The following is an 18,100-nucleotide window of genomic DNA, read 5'->3' as shown; positions in this document are numbered from 1 at the left end:
ACGTAAAAGGGAAAAAGCAATTGAAGAAAATTTGCTACAGTGCTGTAAACATCAGTTCCCCCATAAGTCTCACTGCAGCTGCTGTGTCTCACTGCAGCTGTCTACAGGGTGTCTCAGCGAGGTACTAACATCTCCTAGTTAAATAACGGTGTTTAACTTCCAAGGTGTGAAGGGCTGGGCAACACTTCTTCCTCCAGATGCCACATCTGGACCGACCCTCCCTCCCTCCCTCCCTCCCTCCCTCCCTCCGTCCCCCTATTATTGTCTTTAACTAGGAGGAGCAGACTTTATGATCAAAATCCTTTTCTTTCCCTTCTGAAAGATCCTCTGTCTTTTCAAGATTATGACAGAGTATAATGTTGAATTGTATTTGAATAGCAGCAAGGTTTAAAAGAGAAAGTGACTTGTGCCCACTGATTTCAATTGTTCGCTGGCCTCACAGCAGAGGTTCCTCAAAAGAAAAAAGGAAATTACATCCGCAAACTTTAGTACAGTAGTAGTTCCCAATGTGCTCCTATAGTTGTTCCACACCTAGACTTCAAGCTCAAAATCCTGATGGCAGAGTTGAAGTATTGTCCACACGACATCTTCATACAGGCTTCAGTGTCTGCTCTCAGTGAGAGTGTCAAAGCTGGGAGTAAATTACTAGATCTCACTGACCCTTAGAAGCCCCACCAGGCTCTCCATCTATGCCGCCTGTCTATGATCCCATTTCAGGTCATTCTGCAGTCTTCAGTCTCTGCTGGGGGTGTGCCAGTCTCCAGCTCAATTGCAGCAGTTACTGTGCCTGGCTGCAGATCCCACTCATGTGGACTGACCTGCAGACTGACCTTCTACCTGCATCATTACTGTGGAGCTGCCCAGAAATCACTCAACTGGGTCCTGGCCCTGGCAGCCATCACTGCAGGATCCTGGTCCTGATCTTAAACTTTGAATTGACTTTCCAGTTTGATCTCAGACCTGCCTCAGCATCAGAAACTTGCTTGTTAATCTGGGCTCTTGGTTGAAGCCAGTTACCATCCCTAGACCTGCCCTGCAGCCACATTCAGTGGGAGTGGAATAGCTTGCTGACTGGTGAGGCTCATGCCCTACCAGCTGTGACATCATTCATGGCTCCTCCCTCTACAACTCATAGAGAGCAGTTGGCCATTGCTGCATTCAATGCAAACAACTGTTATACTAATGCAGAACAATGAGTAAATTTAAGATCTTACTGTTACTGTCATAAGGGTTAGGTCGAGAATAGTCTAGATTCTATTCCACACAAGGTGTTAATTGCTATAATCTATTTATCCATTTCCTAAATAATCCTTCTGGGCATTGTGTTGGTTAGCACCAGCTGAATCCTGAAGTTCAATGTATTGGTACACTAAAATAGCCACTACATCCCATGTAAACAGGAGATGTAAAAATGGTTCAGAAGAAGGGACAATGAAAACACGTACAGGTTAGCAGGATCAAGGTAAGTAGATGTGCTTATGAATGGTGTTCAAATGAGTGAAGTACCTGTGTATTTCTGTCATATGCACATTCTTTAGTGGAGTGTGAACCTATGGAAATCATAGCAGCAGCTGTTCTAATGGGCCAGAGATAAGAAAGTGTTCTTAAGGAGAAAGTTACGATACAGTCTCATAACTGAGCCAGAGGCATGATGTGTTTAAGAAAAACTATATTTACTGAATTCTCTTCTTGGGGTTGCCTTCAAAGTAAGAAACTATAACTTTTACAGTTAATACTCAAGTCTGTACAGGTATATTTGTCACAGGAAAGATGAAGGAGGGAAAGGAATATGGATACAGTAAAACAGTAATGGTCATTTGACTCAGTCTTTTTGCTGTTGTTAGAGGACTTAATGAAATAGAATTCAGTTTTGGTAAAGTAAGGGACGTTGCTCTCATTTCACATTTTCTGGTTTTAGAGACTTGCAGACAGGGCTACACTGTAATTATTTGAAGGGTACAGGCAATTAAATCTAGACCAACTTTTTGTTTGGCAACAAACAGAAATAAAATTAATGTTTAAAAGTATGTTTTTTTAGTAAAGTTAGTTTTGTTATTTTTAAGGTCTAGATTGAAGAAGGACTATGATGACTTTAAAAGACATCCAGACCATGATAAATTTACCAGAGAATTGTGGAGTAATGATGAAAGTGAAGTTGATTCTGGCAAAGAATCTTTTGCAGTAGTATGCGGTAAATCATCAGAGTCTGCAGAACATATAGACGTTCCCAAAAAAGATCACGCAGACAATGGTAAGCATTTACTGGAATTCAGTAGCTTGAACTTGATTCAGGAGCTGAATTGAGTTCGTTTGGGAACCAAATTTTTCCATGTGAGTTTGAGTCCTACTTTTTACCTTAACTCTACCACTGATAATATGAAAATGGCTTGTGGTGCATATCTGTCAGATGTAGATTTGAAGAAGGCAAACATGACCAAGATGAAAATTCTACTTTATTGAAATTTTTGCCATTTTTTGTGCTTAACTATCTCTGTGAAAACATAGTTAGATCTGTGTGGAATTTTATGGTGGGTTGACCTTGGCCAGCTGCCAGATGCCTGTCCTATCACTGTCACCCCTACCTTCCTTAAGAGGCTAGGGAGAAAAAACAATGTGGAAAAGCTTAATGGTCAAGATACAGACAAGAGAGATCATTCACTGGTTACTGTCACAGTCAAAATAGACTCACTTCAGGAGAATTAAATTGAATTTGTTATCAATTAAGAATAGAGTAGAATGGTGAGAAACAAATACAAAACCTAAACCCCTCCCTTTCACATATCCACCTTCTTCTAAGGCTTATCTTCATTCCCAATTCTTCCACCTCCTCCCTTGTCAAATATCATAGGAAGGATTGAATCTGGGGATTGAGGTCAGTTCTTAACAGTTAGTCCCTTCTGCTCCTTCCTCATCCCTGTTCCATTGTGAGGTCCCCACTATGGAATTCAGTGCTTCACAAACTGCATCGTTGTGGGTCCTCTCCGTAGGCTAGAGTTTTTCAGCATAAGACTGTGTGGATCTCCCATTTGCCGCAGTTCCTGTCAGGAACCTGCTTCAGAGTGGGCTCTTCATGGGCTGTAACTTCCTTCAAGGCATTCTCCTCACCTGCAGTAGAGTGGGGTTCTCAAGTATCTTCAATATACATACCTGTTCCAGCAGGTTCCTCCATAGGAGCAGGTAAACCTGCTTGATCAGAGGTCTTACTGGGTTGCAGGGGAATCCATTCCATTCCAGTGCCTGGAGCACCTATTACCCCTCCTTCTTTGTTTACCTTGGTGCCTACAGAATTGTGTTTCTACACTTTTTCCTCGGTCCATTCTATCACATGCTTCTACAAAGCATTATCCGTGAGACATCACCAGCTTGGTTGACAGGCTCAGCCATGTCCTGCAGTGGATTTGTTTTGGAGTCAGCTGTGTCTGGCACAAGGCAATTCCTGGCCTCTCTCCTTGGAGAGGACCCCCTGCAGCCCCGTGCAATCAAAACCTCAATGCATGGCCCTTCTGTCCACCTGGCCCTCCTGCATGCATCTTCAGCCCTCTTACCGCTTCATGCATCCCCTGCTCACTGGCTAGTCCAGCTTGATGCTCACTATGAAACATGGCATTCACATCACCGCACAGGCATCCCCCACTCACAAGTCCAACTGTTAGGCCAGCCTAGACCCCCAGGACCTCCTGCTCACCAGCTAGTCTAGCTTGAAGTTTATCAGTGAATACACACTCACTGGATTTGGGGAGGATACAGACACTCACCCCCCGGCAGCTGTCACTAGGCCCACAGGCTGTAACCTCTTGCAGCTGTCCTTGCAGCTCCCCTTATCTCTACAGATTGCTTCATGGGTTGTATAGCTGTACCAATTCCCTTACCCTTCCTGCCTCTGTCTCCAGGATCTCCCCTGGTTTATAATCATATTAGGTTCAGAAAGTTATCTTCGTGCAAGAGGCCTCTGCAGTTTCCTGATAGCCCATTAATTGGGGTGATTGGTGAAGTTGTTTCTTGACATTGTCTCAATTTTTGTTTGGTTAGATCTATGTCTCTATATTTTTTCCTGGCTTTTCCCTTTTCTCCCCTCAAGATAACCTTGCTGGAATATACATTTTTGTGCTTTCACATACTGTTGTCAATTAACCTAACTGACAAGGTTTGGTTTTCCTAACTGTCTCCCATTGCTGGTCAGGTTTCAGTCCATGTATGTTCTTGTTTATTACTTCCTCCTTTCCCTATTACCCCCTTTTTGTATAGCAAAGATCCTTGAACAGATGCCTTAAAAAATTAGACATTTCCTTCCACATAACTTTAGTCTTGTAAACTAGTGTATTGCCTTTAGCAAGACACTGTAAAACTGTTTTATAGGGGTATCAGTTGCAAGCATGTAAAACACAGTTTCTGTTTTAATATCCTTGCAGATGAAATGAAACTATTAGAGATGAATTTACCTGCAGGAAAAAACAGAATTCTGAAAAAAGAATCAGCTTCTAAAGAGATACAGAAGACACTGCCTAAATGCATTAAACGACAGTTCAAGCAAAATAGTTGTCTGGATCAAAGCACTACTGAACTTTCACCAAGGAAGAAAGTGAAACTGAGCACTGATGATGCTGTGGTCCAGAGTTCAGAAAGTAGCCTGCAGTTGGATAGTTGCTTGACTGAGCTGAAACAATTTGAAGGGTCAACTCTAGAGCTGCTTTCCTTGACAGATCCTGCAACATCGGTATCAAACTTTCTGAAAGGGACCAAACCCATCCAGGCCTTGCTTGCCAAGAATACTGGGAACAAAGTGACCTTAACAAATCGACTGTTGCCTCCTGCAAGCATGAATGTATCTACTTCTGAAAAATCAGTTTTACCAGCTTTGGAATCATCACTGATCAAACCAGCATTGCCCTGCCAGGCCAGTTCAAAGACTCCTTTACAAATGGTATACAAAATGCCAAATGGCCACTGCGTACCAATAGATGTTCCCAACAACTCAGTGAAAATTCAAATGCAAGCTATGATTGACCCTAAAAATGGAGAAAAAGTCATGCAACAAGTTCTTATTTTACCTAAGAATTTTCTTCTTCAGCAGAAGGAAGAAAAAATTGTGTCCAAGGATATTCAGTCACTACAACAAAAGTCATTTGAGATCCACTGTACATCCTCACCAAAAATGCCAAACGTCAGTGTTTCTTTAACACCTGTTCTGGTAACAAGCCCTGCAAATAGCACTCAGTCACCCACTACAGTTTTTAGCAAGAATACTACCCCCTCATCACAAGTGGCTGGTCCCATGAACACTACACAACCATTGTCTAGTGTAACTTCAGCAGATAACTTATCAATAATTAAGGTAAGCCAAAGTGACAGTGGCAAATTCAAGACTACAGTTTTGGCTGCTACATTGCCTGTGTCTTTGGCTTCACCTACTCTTTCCACAGCTAGCCAATCCTTGACACCAGCAACAGCATTAAGTGCATCTACAAACACTGATTCTGCCTCTCACAGTGTAGCATCACAGCAGCAAACTGACTCCCTTGAAACTAAGCAAGAGCTAAAGACAGTGTGTGTAAGAGAATCACAATCTATCCTGGTCACAACACGAGGTGGGAACACTGGAATTGTTAAAGTGCAAACAAACCCTGACCAGATTTCACCTAGTAGTTTATGTCCTAGTTCAGTTTTCACTTACACGTCTCAACTTCAGGCCTTTCTTGTGCCAAAAACCACAGCCGTATCATGCTCTAGTCTTCCATTCGTAGCAACAGCCACGTCTGGTCTCCCACATAGTGGACAATCATCTCCTTCTGGATTTGCCCCCTCAACAACTTCTTTTGTTAACATTCCAGCTTCTCCTGCTGATTTTACCCAGGCAATGGAGAAAAATACCAAATTCACACTACAGCAGCCAGCTGTTTGGGATTCTTTGTGTCGAGTAAGAGAGGACTCCTGCCATGTGTCTTCTTCTTTATCCTCCATTCCATTAGCTAGCAATTTGGTGTCAGCAGCTCCAAACAGCCTTGTTAGTGTGACTAGCACTGGACAATGTAATATTGTCAAAACTCCAAATTCTTCTGTGCAGCATCAAGGGGATACTAAAGTGAAAACAAAATCTGTTACACAATCTGAGTCCAACTCTACAACAAATGGAGAGTTAATCAGTGGTACTCCAGTCCAGAAATTTACATTAATCACAAATCCACCAATTTTATCTCCCTCTGGGGCATCAGGGGTCAATATTATACCTTGTCCAGCATCCACTGCTGTTAATGCTCAGAAGCTGGTTTTCATTAACACACAAATTGCCAATGGCCCATCAACCACCAATCTCGTTGCAGAGTCATTGAAACAGAAACTTCCTTCTTCCCTGACCAAAACCTTTATTAATGCCACAGAGCGCCCACAGTTGGTTTTGATCCCATCTACAGTAGGAGCACCAATAAGAATAAATTCATCACCAACTATTGCTCAAGTAAAAGATGTGAAAATTGGACTAAATATAGGTCAGACCATTGTAAATACTAAAGGCAGTGCACAGGAGGCTGTACCAGTTAATATATTGCACTCTGGCATTTCTAAAGGAGAAGACAAGAAGAGGACAGCCTCGGCCCTATCCTTGACAAGTAGTACTGTGGTTCCTGTTCCAAGTTTTGCTGTGTCAGCTAATGAATCTGTATGTGTTGCAACAAAAGCTGAAAATGCCTTTACAATGACAACAGCAAATGCACAAGTAGAATCTGTTTCAGTTACATCAAGTGGAACTTCCTCTGGGGCACAGCCTACTGTCTTGATTGGTGGCAATGATCCCTCAAGAATAAGGCCAGTTCTGAGTAATCGACTTTGTACATCAAATATTGGAAATACTGTGGGTATATCAACTGTGAAGACAGGACATCTTGCTTCGTCTGTGCTGATTTCAACACAGCCAACAGTATCTCCACAAAACTTAGCATCTGCTCTGCAATTTCCAGTCATTAGCTTGCCTGGACCTGCAGCCACCCCCCACAAGGTGTTACATACAGTTCCTCAATTGGCAGCAGTTCCAGCTCCTCTTCCAGTACCAAAAAGACAGTTACCCACGCTGGTTCAGTTTCAGTCATCAGGAATTTCGGCTGCTGTGTCAAGTCATGCAGGTATTCACAAACCTCAGAGTGTGTTGCCCCCTCCATCGCCAAATACAGGTGAAATAATTAGTTTTCCCAGTCTTTCCACCCTACAATGCCAGCAGGTGCCTCCCAGTACAGAGAAACAAAGTCGTGATTATGCTTGTGCTTCTGCTGTTCAGATGTCTGAAGCTTCGCCCCCTGTAACAAGCAAAACAGGAGGAATTCCGTTGAATGAACCTTCCGCTCAACAGAAAATAGTCATTAACACTTGCATGCCTTTGGCACCTGGAACTCAGATAATGATTAATGGTACTCGCTTTGTTGTTCCACTACAAGGCCTTGGAGCTGGCAGCCATGTTCTTCTTCTCTCCTGTAATACAAAACAGACTCCTTTAACAATTAACCATGGTCAAGAGCCTCAAGGTGTACCAACTGTTAATCCAATAACCTCAAAAATCATCCTAGCACCAAGTCATTCATTAAGTTGGCAAATACCAAAACATCCTTTGAAAAGCTCTACAAAAATTGTGAACTCTTTTGGAGCTCCAGATGCTTTACCCATCGTACATGCAACACCTCAGATATTTGATACTCCAGCTAGCTCATGCACTCCACTGTCTGCAGTAACTCTGTCTGTATCTTCAGTGACAAAGTCTCCCATTAATGTAGCTGCATCTTCTGTTTCTGCTGTTCATCCTCTGAACTCTCATTTACCAAGCAACACATCAATGTTTCAGCTAGATGGTTCTATCAAAAAACTGTTGGTCAGTCCAGAGGGAGCCATACTGAATGCTCTAAATACTTCAGCACCAAAAGTTCCTTCCCTGTGTTCATCACTGCTTCCTGTTGTTAGTTCCACAAACAGAAATGCTACTGCGGTCTTCCCTGCATCTCAGTCATCTTGCCTTGATAAACCTGACAAAGCTGCACCCTGAATTTACTACAAATGAGCCACTTTGAAATTCTGGGGCATTCTTCAAACTTTGGAAGTTGTTAACTATTGAAAAATTTATTATAATGTTTTAAGCAATTGGTTTACTCAATAATAACAAGGTTACAGTTCTTACCTGTTTACCTGAGGGGATGTGGAGAAACAAAAATTTTAGTTTGTGAGAAGTTTTCAGAAAGTTCTCTAGTAAAAGGCTAGGAGATGACCAATTAATTCATTTAACAGTTTGAAGAAATCTCACAATTTGCACATGTTCCATCTTACACTATGGACTGTTAGCCAGTGTGTTAATGACAGTACATATCTCCTTTTTATTTGTCAAATTTATTTTTGACTTGTTTCTTTAAAAAAAATTATGCATTGTAAAAATGCAATCTACAGTATAGAATTGTACATATTCCTGAACTCCTAAAAACCTGTACTAAATAATATGTACAAAGAACTATGCTGTCTTATTTATGTTTTGTTTACATAATGTATAGTTTTTTAAGTATTTTAGTAACTTTGGACCAGTGTACTGTTTAGCAACAATGCAGAATAATCTGCATGTAATAAATCAAGTTGCTGTACTGCTTTGTGTTGGCAGTAGTTAAAAATATGTGTATCTGTTACACCATGGGAGAATACATACATACATACATACATACATACATACATACATACATACATACATACATACATACATACATAACTTTCCTTTGGTGTATGGTAGAATGAAATTATTTAATCTCTTCTGTTCTTCTCTGATTTTACATTTCATGTGATTTGACAGGATTTGGAAGGAAGGCCTCCTTATTGTTCCTCATGATATAGGGCAGGATAACCCATACTTCATCCATTCTTAATGGTTTGGTTATGTTGCCTAAATAACTGGAGTGAAATGGTAAGGCTACAAATGGCTTCCTATACACCAGTCTAAGTCACACTGATTGCTCTTAAGGACTGCCATGCTTTGTCTTAAAGCTCAAAGATCTGTTGAACAATTCATTGTTCTCTGTTTTACAGCCTTGTATGTATTTCCACATTATCTGGGAACTGTAAGAAGGTCACTCACTAATCTTCCATCTAGCCATAACAACTACCCATTTGTTTTTTCCACTGGTCATGCTTTCTAGCTCTGTATGTTTTCTTTAGCTTATAAGTGGTCTATCTGGAAGGACAGTGCTAAAACATCATACAAGATTAAAAGAAGCTTTATTAGTACTTTGAATGGGGATAATTTACATATTGCATAAACCTTCCCTTTTTATACAGTGTATTCAGTATTTATTGGCTTAGTTTCAGCATTTGATCTGATAAAACCTTTGGGTTATTTTTTGCAGATCTGCTGAGTTAACAGCTGCCTGCTCATGGAGATAAGTTTTTTATATCTTTTGTGATTTTGCATATAGAGAAAGGGTGCCCATTTTATCTTATGGAAGATGGTAATTTTAGAATTGTTGTCTTCGTATGTGTTGGATTTTTTGTGGAGTTTGTTGGTTTGGGTTTTTTTAGAAACTAGAACGGAGGATTTCAGAAAAGCTTATGAATAAGAGTTGCCTTTTAAATAGCTATGACAAAGGGGATACAAGCTTACATATCTGTATTTAGCCATGTTTGTAGACTGAGTTTCATAAAAATGAAGCTTCAACCTTTGCTTTCATCCTGTTGAATTTTCTACTTCCCTTCCCCTTTTGCTGTACACAGTTTTGCAGTTCAGATGTTGACTTGAAGAATAGGACCACATCTTACTGCCTCTGTCAGCTGCTGTTTAAATTGTTCTGAAAAGTAACCTGATAGCTATTTAGCTGAAGTTCTGGGAAACTGGAGGGAAGAAAGGCTTGTGCCTTCCATGGGAACCTTTCCTTTTGCACTAATTAAAAGAATTTCACTGGGGAATTGCATCTTTCTGGATCAGAAATCTCCATCTTATCTTAGAGCTGGGAAAAATGGAAGCTGTCAGTTTTGGGATGAAAGAAGGTTTGTTTAAATTCAGAAAAAGCTACCTGCTACAATTTTCCTACTTCTCATGGAAGGTGTTTTGTAATTGATTTTAAAGACACCTGGTACTAAGGGTGTCTGCATGCCCTTGTAGAGTTTACAGTACTAAGGATCTCTAAGTCTGACTGCATTTTACAGTTGAATGCTGCAGGTGTCTTTTCCAACACAGGGAGATGGCAGAGAATGGCAGTTTTTTCATGGACATTTTACCCATATGTACCAGCAACTCATTTTAGTTCCATTTCACTGCTTGAACCTTGGGATTTGCTTTTTTTGATTTTTCTCTTGCAATGATTGTTTTTTCCTTTTTTCTAATTTATGCTTACTGTAGAGTGAATTGTCTACATTGTTTGGAAAGCTCAAGTCAAGGTTCTAATATTGAAGTTGTTCTTGATGGAGAAAAAATTCTTGCATGACATTTTTCTGTGTGCTAATGTAATGGAAAGATTTATGCTATAATTCTAATAAAGAGAAAAGTTAGAAAGGCTGAATTTAGGAACTCAGGACTCAAGTAACTTGCTTGAATGATTTCGAAGAAATTTTCTGAATTAATATGGCAATATTTTATGATTTTCATAAATATTTTATAATTTGGCAGACATAAACTTTACAACATGAGAAGTTTGATTAGTTTGATTACAGTTTTCATGGATTTTTATTCTCAGACATATGTTCACATTCCAAATCCTACTGGAGAAAGACTTGAGACTGCTATGTAATAGGCTTGCAAATTCATTATGTAAAACCAAATTTTAGTAATTTTTGTGAATAAAATTCCTATTCTCAATACTCTTTTTGAATAGTATGAATTTCAGTCAGGGATAAGGCTTTTTTTCAAGCGAACCTAAATACCCGTTGACAATTTGCGATGTACCTTTTGCACTCCACCAAATGAATAGTGCTACCAGTAGCACAAAAAGAACTGTAAAAAAGTAGATTATATTCACAGGCACAATGAAAAAGCAAAACTGCCTGAATCTTGACTTGAAATTAAAAAGACATTTAATGAAACATATAAACATAGATGTATAAATCAGCCTTTTAAGAAAATATGTTCAATATTTCAGAGCTTGTAAAATGCCTTGCTTTTGGACACCCTCTGATATTGTATACAATATTCAAACACTATATTACATGCAAAATTCTAGCTTCACTAATGACTTTGAATATTCTGAATGACATCCTTTTATTTACCTGAATGGACATGTTCTGCATAATAGTTTTGCTTTGCTATGAATAGAAAATTACATTAATTTTGCTTCATTGTTCAAACTCTTATGTGTGTGCTGCCATTTTCTCATAGGGATTCTGCCACCTTAGAAGCAATTAATATTTGACAAGTCTTAGAGGTCATAGAAGTACCTATTCAAACCAAGTGTTTCTGCCAAGTCATTCAAACCTGTGCTGATTTCACTGTGTAACATGGCAAAGGGTTTAATGTGAAAAGGGAAGCAAAAATTCTCCTGGTGAGTGAAGAGAAACTAATATGTCTCATGGGAGTAGGTCAGAAAAATACTAAAAGGTAGCATTTGTAGGGCATCCATAGCTGCCACAGTGTGTGTGGTTCATAGTTGGTTTTGCTTATACTTTGTGGTAGTGCAGAACTTTAGTAGCCCAAATTAATTTTAAAGTAAATTAATAATTTTTATTGAAGCATGAATGTTTCTTATGTTAGGAGTGTTTCCTTTGAATAGAATGGCCAGAGGTGCTCACAAAAACTTAATTTATGTAGACTGCTCTCTGTAAGCTGCACCTCGGATGAGTTCACTGACTCAAAATAGTAAGAAAAATAAGATTAATAATACTGCATCAGAATTAAGATCCATCTATCCTATTATGATGGCCATCAATCCCAGCATCAGCTAGTCTCCTGAAGCACTTGACAGTAGCATTCCAAAAGAGCACAAAACCAGGTCTGAATACTCTTTTAGTATCCACTTATCTGTGAGCCAGAGTATTCCTCACACAGCTGTGATTTTTTTTTTCCTATTTAATAGCTTTCAGTGTATTTCTCTTGATGAAATACACCAATCCTTTCAAGAATTCATGGAAGTATATAAAAAGACTATTACTATCCACAGCATCCAGTGGTAAAGAGTTAGTAAATAAATCTCCTTTCTGGTTTTCAAACCTGGCACCTGCTAGTTTAATTTGATGCAAATAATATTTATATTGTAAGATAAAATGAGCCTTTGCTCTTTGCTATTTTCCCATATGGCCTATGTAGACCTTTGCCATGTTGATTGTCTCTTTTCCAGAATAAAGAGAAGTTGTGAATTCAATTATTTCTTTCATGGAAGTAATCAGTTGCTGTCATTGCTGTGTATACCTTTTCAATTTTACCGTATCCTTGAGATGTGCTATCAGAAGAGTGCATGTTCTAAAGGTCCTATGAGCTATTCAGCAGTGTGTTGATGAGTTTTCTTCATAATAATTATTTCAGTCTTTGTGGGTTGGTTTCTGACTATTATTTAGCCTTGTACTAACTTTTTCATAGATATATGAATTGTAAACCAACTTCACATCAGTGTCCATTTAATTCATCCAATAAATCTATACCACTTGCAGAATATTTTAGCTGTAAAGACATGATCTTTAAAACAGGTTATTGAAACCACTGCAAGTCTGGCACTCTCTGTTCCTATTTTTCTTGATTTTATGTCTCTTGAAGATGTAAAAGGGCAAACTGCTGTAATGATTTTCAACATGATGCTTTTAAAATCTCATTGTTTTTGTGCATAGGATATAAGATAAAATCTGTATATGGTCATTTTATACCATACCAGATGGGCATCCATATAAGGATTTTTTAGTTCTTCAAGAAGCCACTTTCTAAATGTGACAAAGAGCAATGTTATTTAAAAAAATTTCCTTGAAACTACAGTGGCATAAAAGCAAACTTAAAAATCTTGATAATTCTTGGTCTATTTTCCTATTTTGTCAAACTATGGAATTGTCTAGTCAGTAATCACACCTGAATGTCTTGAGTAAACTTGGAAATCAGGATAGTTCATTGTTTCATATGTGACTGGTCCAGGAATTCTTCAGAAATTTGGTGTCCTTACAGTCTTTTATTACAATCTCAGCTGAACTAAGCACATTTAATGAAAATGGTATGTAAAGGTAATGCAAAGGAAATATAATTTATTGCTTATAATATTTCTTGAAATTGTTTGTTACTCAGAAGGTCCATTAAAATATGCATAAATATGATTTCCAACCTTTTGCAGATGAAGACAATGAAGTTCTGAGTTCTCATAGCAACATGGAGAAACTGGGAATAGAATCCTTGGTCCCCTGACTCCTTCCAGCATCCCATCCATAACTAAAGGTTAGACACCTAGATTACTGCTTTATCTTCCCCTATTCTCACTTTTTACAATGAAGAAAATATTTGGAAAATGCAATTATTTCAGGAATGTGAGGAACATTGAAAAATAGCATTTATAAAAATTAAATAGCAAAGAGAAGTAAGATAGTAAAGAAACAATTGTGATTTTTTTGATTGTCTTCAGGCTTTAGAACTTTGCTTTTCAATGCCAATGTCATAAAGAGAAGACAATATACTTATTTAACTAGTTGTTCATATTGATTCCATCTCAAGTATAAATACACAAGAATGAATAAATAAGGATAAAATAAGACTATTTCAGCTGTCAATTGGTCATTGCCATCTGGTACCAACATACACATTGAGATCTGCCTTCATAACATACTGCTATTTATGGAATCATTGCTCATTCTTTTTTTTAATCACATGCAGCAGTGAAATTGAATAACAGAGGAATTAGTGACTGGTATTACTGTGTAGTCACAAGGTGTCTTCCTTATAATAAAGGAAGGATAGTATCATGATGGATTCCATTTACATAATATTAAAAGCTGGTATTTTTAATAAATTTAAAAATTTAAAATTATAATAAATTTTTACTACTGAGAAGGAGGAATTGTGTGCATGTATTTTTAAAGAACATTTACAATTCGTATTAGCAACACAGCAATACTAAAATTGCAGTAATTTGTTTGAGGCTTGTCTGGACAGTATTCTACAGTTCAACTACGTTATGCCTTCAAAATATTGTTCTTGCCAGTAGAGTGCTTTTTGCAATGTGATCATAGAAGGACAAAAAGTGGGAGAGGCCTATCTGAAGTATTTCCCTCCTCCATGGCCTAAGAAATTAATGGAAAACCAATACATTTTTTAAAAGAGAGCCCATGTCTGAAAGTGAATGTTTTAGTTAGGCAAATGAAATGCAAGTGATGTGGCTGGTGCAGCACACCTGTCCTTGTATTAGCTGCACCTTGGACTGGGTGTTTCACTTGCTGTAGTGGCCAGTAGGCAATGCTTAGTGGAAAAAATTAAGAAATAGATCAAGTATGAGTTAGTTTTCCCAGTATGTATACACAGTGCCAACAATAATTCCAGCAAAACTGTGTGAACTCAGCCTGAGCTTGTCTTGACATGAAAGGGCAGATTTTGCAGCCAAAAAATCAGGTACTACAAAAATGTGAGCAGTAATTCAGAGAGGCAGAGCAGCAGTAATAGCGATATAAAAGCATAAAACTGCTTATCTATTGTAAGGAGCGATGCATGAATTGTGTTTGATGGCAGAAGGTTTGAATGAGGAGTTGACTGAAGTTGTTAATGGGGCCAAAATCCAGGGAGTGAAGATCGTGTGGGCTGCATATCCTGGGAATTATGAATGTAAGAAAGACAAGCTCCTTAAATCTGTGTTGATACCAAAAATGTTCAGGTTGAGTTTCCTGGAGATAGAGAAATAGGAGTAATTTATAACAAGGTAGACACCTGACACCTTTTAATCCTTGCAAGGATTTCTCTACAGGATATTAATGTCAGGGAATAGTCATACTTACCATATGTTTTTTGGTTTTTTTTTTGTTTTAATGCAAATTCTGAAGCAGTTCTAAGGTTTTTCTTTTTTATAGTTTCCAGATAACCATCCTAAAATTCTTCTTGCAGAATCAAATCTAGCACTGAACTATGTCTAAAAAGGGCCACTCTTTTGCTCCAGAATGTCAGAAGCAGTAAGTTACTTGAGGCGTACATGGTGCTATGGAGAAATAGAAGTCAATTACTTTTGCCAAGGTGAGTGGGAAAGGACAAATTGATAGAACTTGGAAGATGATACTTTTTTCTTAAGAAACTTATTTTCAACAAAAATGAGTCAGATCTTTCCCCTTATAGCTACAAGATGATGGTAAGGTAAGTGAAAAAAAAGAACTGTGAAGAAAGAAGGCTGCTTTTCTGTGTATGCAGAGAACATAGCAAACGTGCAGCAGAGAATTCTGTTTCTCCCATCCAGAGATGGAAGGTAGTGGAGTTGAAAAAACTTCACAAAACTAGTATTGAAAGACTGAAGTATTTATATTAGGCCATCACTCTTTTTTTTGTACTGATTTTAACTCATGTAATGTATCTCTCAGGAAAGGAGCAAATAAAGCTTGTGGTCCAAACATCCAATTGAGGCTGTACTAAAATGGTTTGGAAATGTGAAAGCACATGTGCTGCTTAAGCACTGTTCAGATTTTCACCCATGTTAATCCACCAAGACTGGAGTTTGCAGCTATCCCATGCAAAGAGCTTTCTGGGGAAACAAGAGGAGGCAGTAACTGTGACATTTAATGTCAATAGTGTTGTCACAATGGATTATAAATTCTGTCCTTTTTTCTCTAGTTAAATATGGCCCAGTAGTCTCTGGTTCTTTTTTGATGAATAAATGTCATAGAATCACAGAAGCAGAGAATGGGTGAGGTTGGAAGGCACCGCAGCAGATAACCTCATCCAGTCTCCCTGCTCAAGCAGGATCATGCCAGAGCGCATTGCACAGGATTGCTCCAGATGGTCCTTGAATATTTCCAGTGAGGGAGACTCCACAACCTCTCTGGGCAATCTGTTCCACTGTGAGTTGTGACCCAGTGGGATTTGAGAGATGGTTCATGGTGGGTGAGGGTAAGATGGATGAGCCTTTCTTCTTCATATTGCTGTAAGCACGAGGCAGTTCGGAACACCACTATCCCCAAAATGTCTTTTGTGTTGGCACAAGAGTAAAATCTATGTGGACAAAACATCTAGAAGAGCTAGATTTTGGCAGCAATGGAAGCATTCTGTTCATTAGAAATCTAAGACTGCTGCCTTTGAGTCAAATACTTTTTGTATAAAATAAGTAATGTAAAAATTTGAGGTTCTCTAAGGATGCAAAATATAGAGAGTTAATTCCAAAAAGTGCACAAGTGCTGGATTTTAGCTGGCAGCATATATGGGATGTTTAGATAATACTGGTAGATAGCCTTTTAAACTTTGTATTGCTGCTAGTTTGCCTCTATTACTGCATGTCAAGTCCAGTGCAGACCTATGTCCAAAAGATAACACTGGAAATTTCAAGCACTGTTCAGCTCTAATGGGCTGTAAAATATGTTTAATGAAATGGCATGAACACACAACAACCTTTCAGCCTTGTTGCACAGTTTAGTACATAGTCAACAGAAAAGTACAAGTGCAGAAATGCTACTTCTCAAAGACAAAGAAATTCATTAACATTTTTCCTTTACATAAGAAGTGAAAAGAAGGTTGCTTTTTAAGGCAAAAAATGTACTCTTATGTCATGTGAGTACATGGACATAACACCAACAAAGTAATGGATATTCTACCAATGTTAGACATAAAAATGAAGCAAAATATATCACTGAAAAATTACAAGCAATATGGCTAATACGAATCCAGTTCTTAGAGCCAAGATAATATACATACATCTCCAGCTGTAGCAGAAGTTAAGTCAAAGGACATTGCTGAGGTGAATGTCACTGGATTCTCCTAGCAAACAGCTCCAAATGCCAGTCATTTACACTAGACTAGTGAGACTCTAAAAAAGCAAGCACTTCCTAAGGAAGGTTCATGATACTTTTTTTTATGATAACTTTCTGACATGTATAGACTGTACCGTTCGACTCTTTGCTCAAGAGGATGTTTGCCTGCATGGTGCAGTATGCCAGGAAGATTGAACTCCTGGGACTTGCTGCATTTTACCTTTCTTCAATATCTTTGAAGGCTACATTAAGGCTTGTAACTGCATTAGAAAGTAGATGCTCCAACAGGCTCATACCAGGAATCCAAACACAGACAGTGTAACTACTATTGCCATTCTAATTTACCAATCTAACCAAAACACACTATATTAGGAAGGGGTCTGTTTTTGAAGTGTTTCTGCATCTACGTCAGGGTTCCATGCATGGCTATGGAGAAGTTCCTAAGATCCTCTTGTACAGATAAGCTGTAATAACAGTGTGTCTGCTGCTCTGATAGTGCAGATAAGCAGCAAGCAGAGCATCATTCTCCAGCTATGACCAGCCACCTCTTCATCAGCATTCTGGGGAAAAACTCAAATTGCCCATGAATTTCTTCATTAGCTTTTTTTGATGGCAGAAAATGAAGCACAAATATCATGTTTGTTCAAAATTATAGTTGTAATACAAGGCATCTGATAGCAGCCTGATTGCAAAGCGGGTGAAAACCAGAGGAACAGAAGGTCTTTGACTTTTATGTCCTCTCTATTACATACATGACCAAACTAAAGAAATTATGAATCTAAATTTTGGTGACCAGTTGCTGGGGTCATATAACTGTCTAATCTGAAACACTTTCCAGGAAGGTTGAACACCCACCCTATACCATGTTCTCCATGTACAGTAGTTAAAACACTTCTGTCCATTTCTCTTTAAAGGAGCAGATGTCCTGGAATGTTTTAACTAGTCTTTGGTAAAGTGCAGTGTTATTGAGTGCAATACAGAAAGTACCAGTTCTTGCATCATGCAACTTTGGCAATTACAGGTCCCTTTTTTTCAAGGTCTGACCTGTCTTGTATCAGTGTTTCTTTGTTTTAATGAGTCAGCAGCCAGACTCTGCCAGGTACCATCACTGGGTATAGAGCCAGATTTGAAAAATGGAACTTAGAATGGCATTCAGCACGACTAATGAAGTTTACAACTATTTGAGTGCTCTGTGAAGCTCTATTTTATGCTCTTATTTTAATGCACTTAAATCTGAGACCACTGTTTGACTGTGTCTATC

At 38.6% G+C, this 18,100-nt stretch overlaps 2 protein-coding genes across 2 annotated transcripts in view; both read left to right on the top strand.

Annotated features, from left to right (window-relative positions):
• KIAA2026 (KIAA2026 ortholog) overlaps window positions 1-13,171 on the top strand; it is a 49,569-nt gene extending 36,398 nt beyond the window's left edge. The window contains exons 7-8 of the mRNA XM_036402773.2: window positions 2,064-2,251; window positions 4,410-13,171. Coding sequence (XP_036258666.1) covers window positions 2,064-2,251; window positions 4,410-8,020 — 3,799 coding nt within the window. The 3' untranslated portion in view covers window positions 8,021-13,171. The remainder of the gene's footprint in view (window positions 1-2,063; window positions 2,252-4,409) is intronic.
• Window positions 13,172-15,043: 1,872 nt separating this feature from the next.
• The window catches only part of ERMP1 (endoplasmic reticulum metallopeptidase 1), a 61,612-nt gene continuing 58,555 nt past the window's right edge, over window positions 15,044-18,100 (top strand). Inside the window, exon 1 of the mRNA XM_054517826.1 lies at window positions 15,044-15,121. The gene's annotated coding sequence lies outside the window, so the exon portion shown is untranslated. The remainder of the gene's footprint in view (window positions 15,122-18,100) is intronic.

Source organism: Molothrus ater, chromosome Z, assembly GCF_012460135.2.
Source record: "Molothrus ater isolate BHLD 08-10-18 breed brown headed cowbird chromosome Z, BPBGC_Mater_1.1, whole genome shotgun sequence".
NCBI lineage: Eukaryota > Metazoa > Chordata > Aves > Passeriformes > Icteridae > Molothrus > Molothrus ater.
Note: the sequence above shows the minus strand (reverse complement) of the source record. Positions and strands in the feature narration are given on the sequence as shown.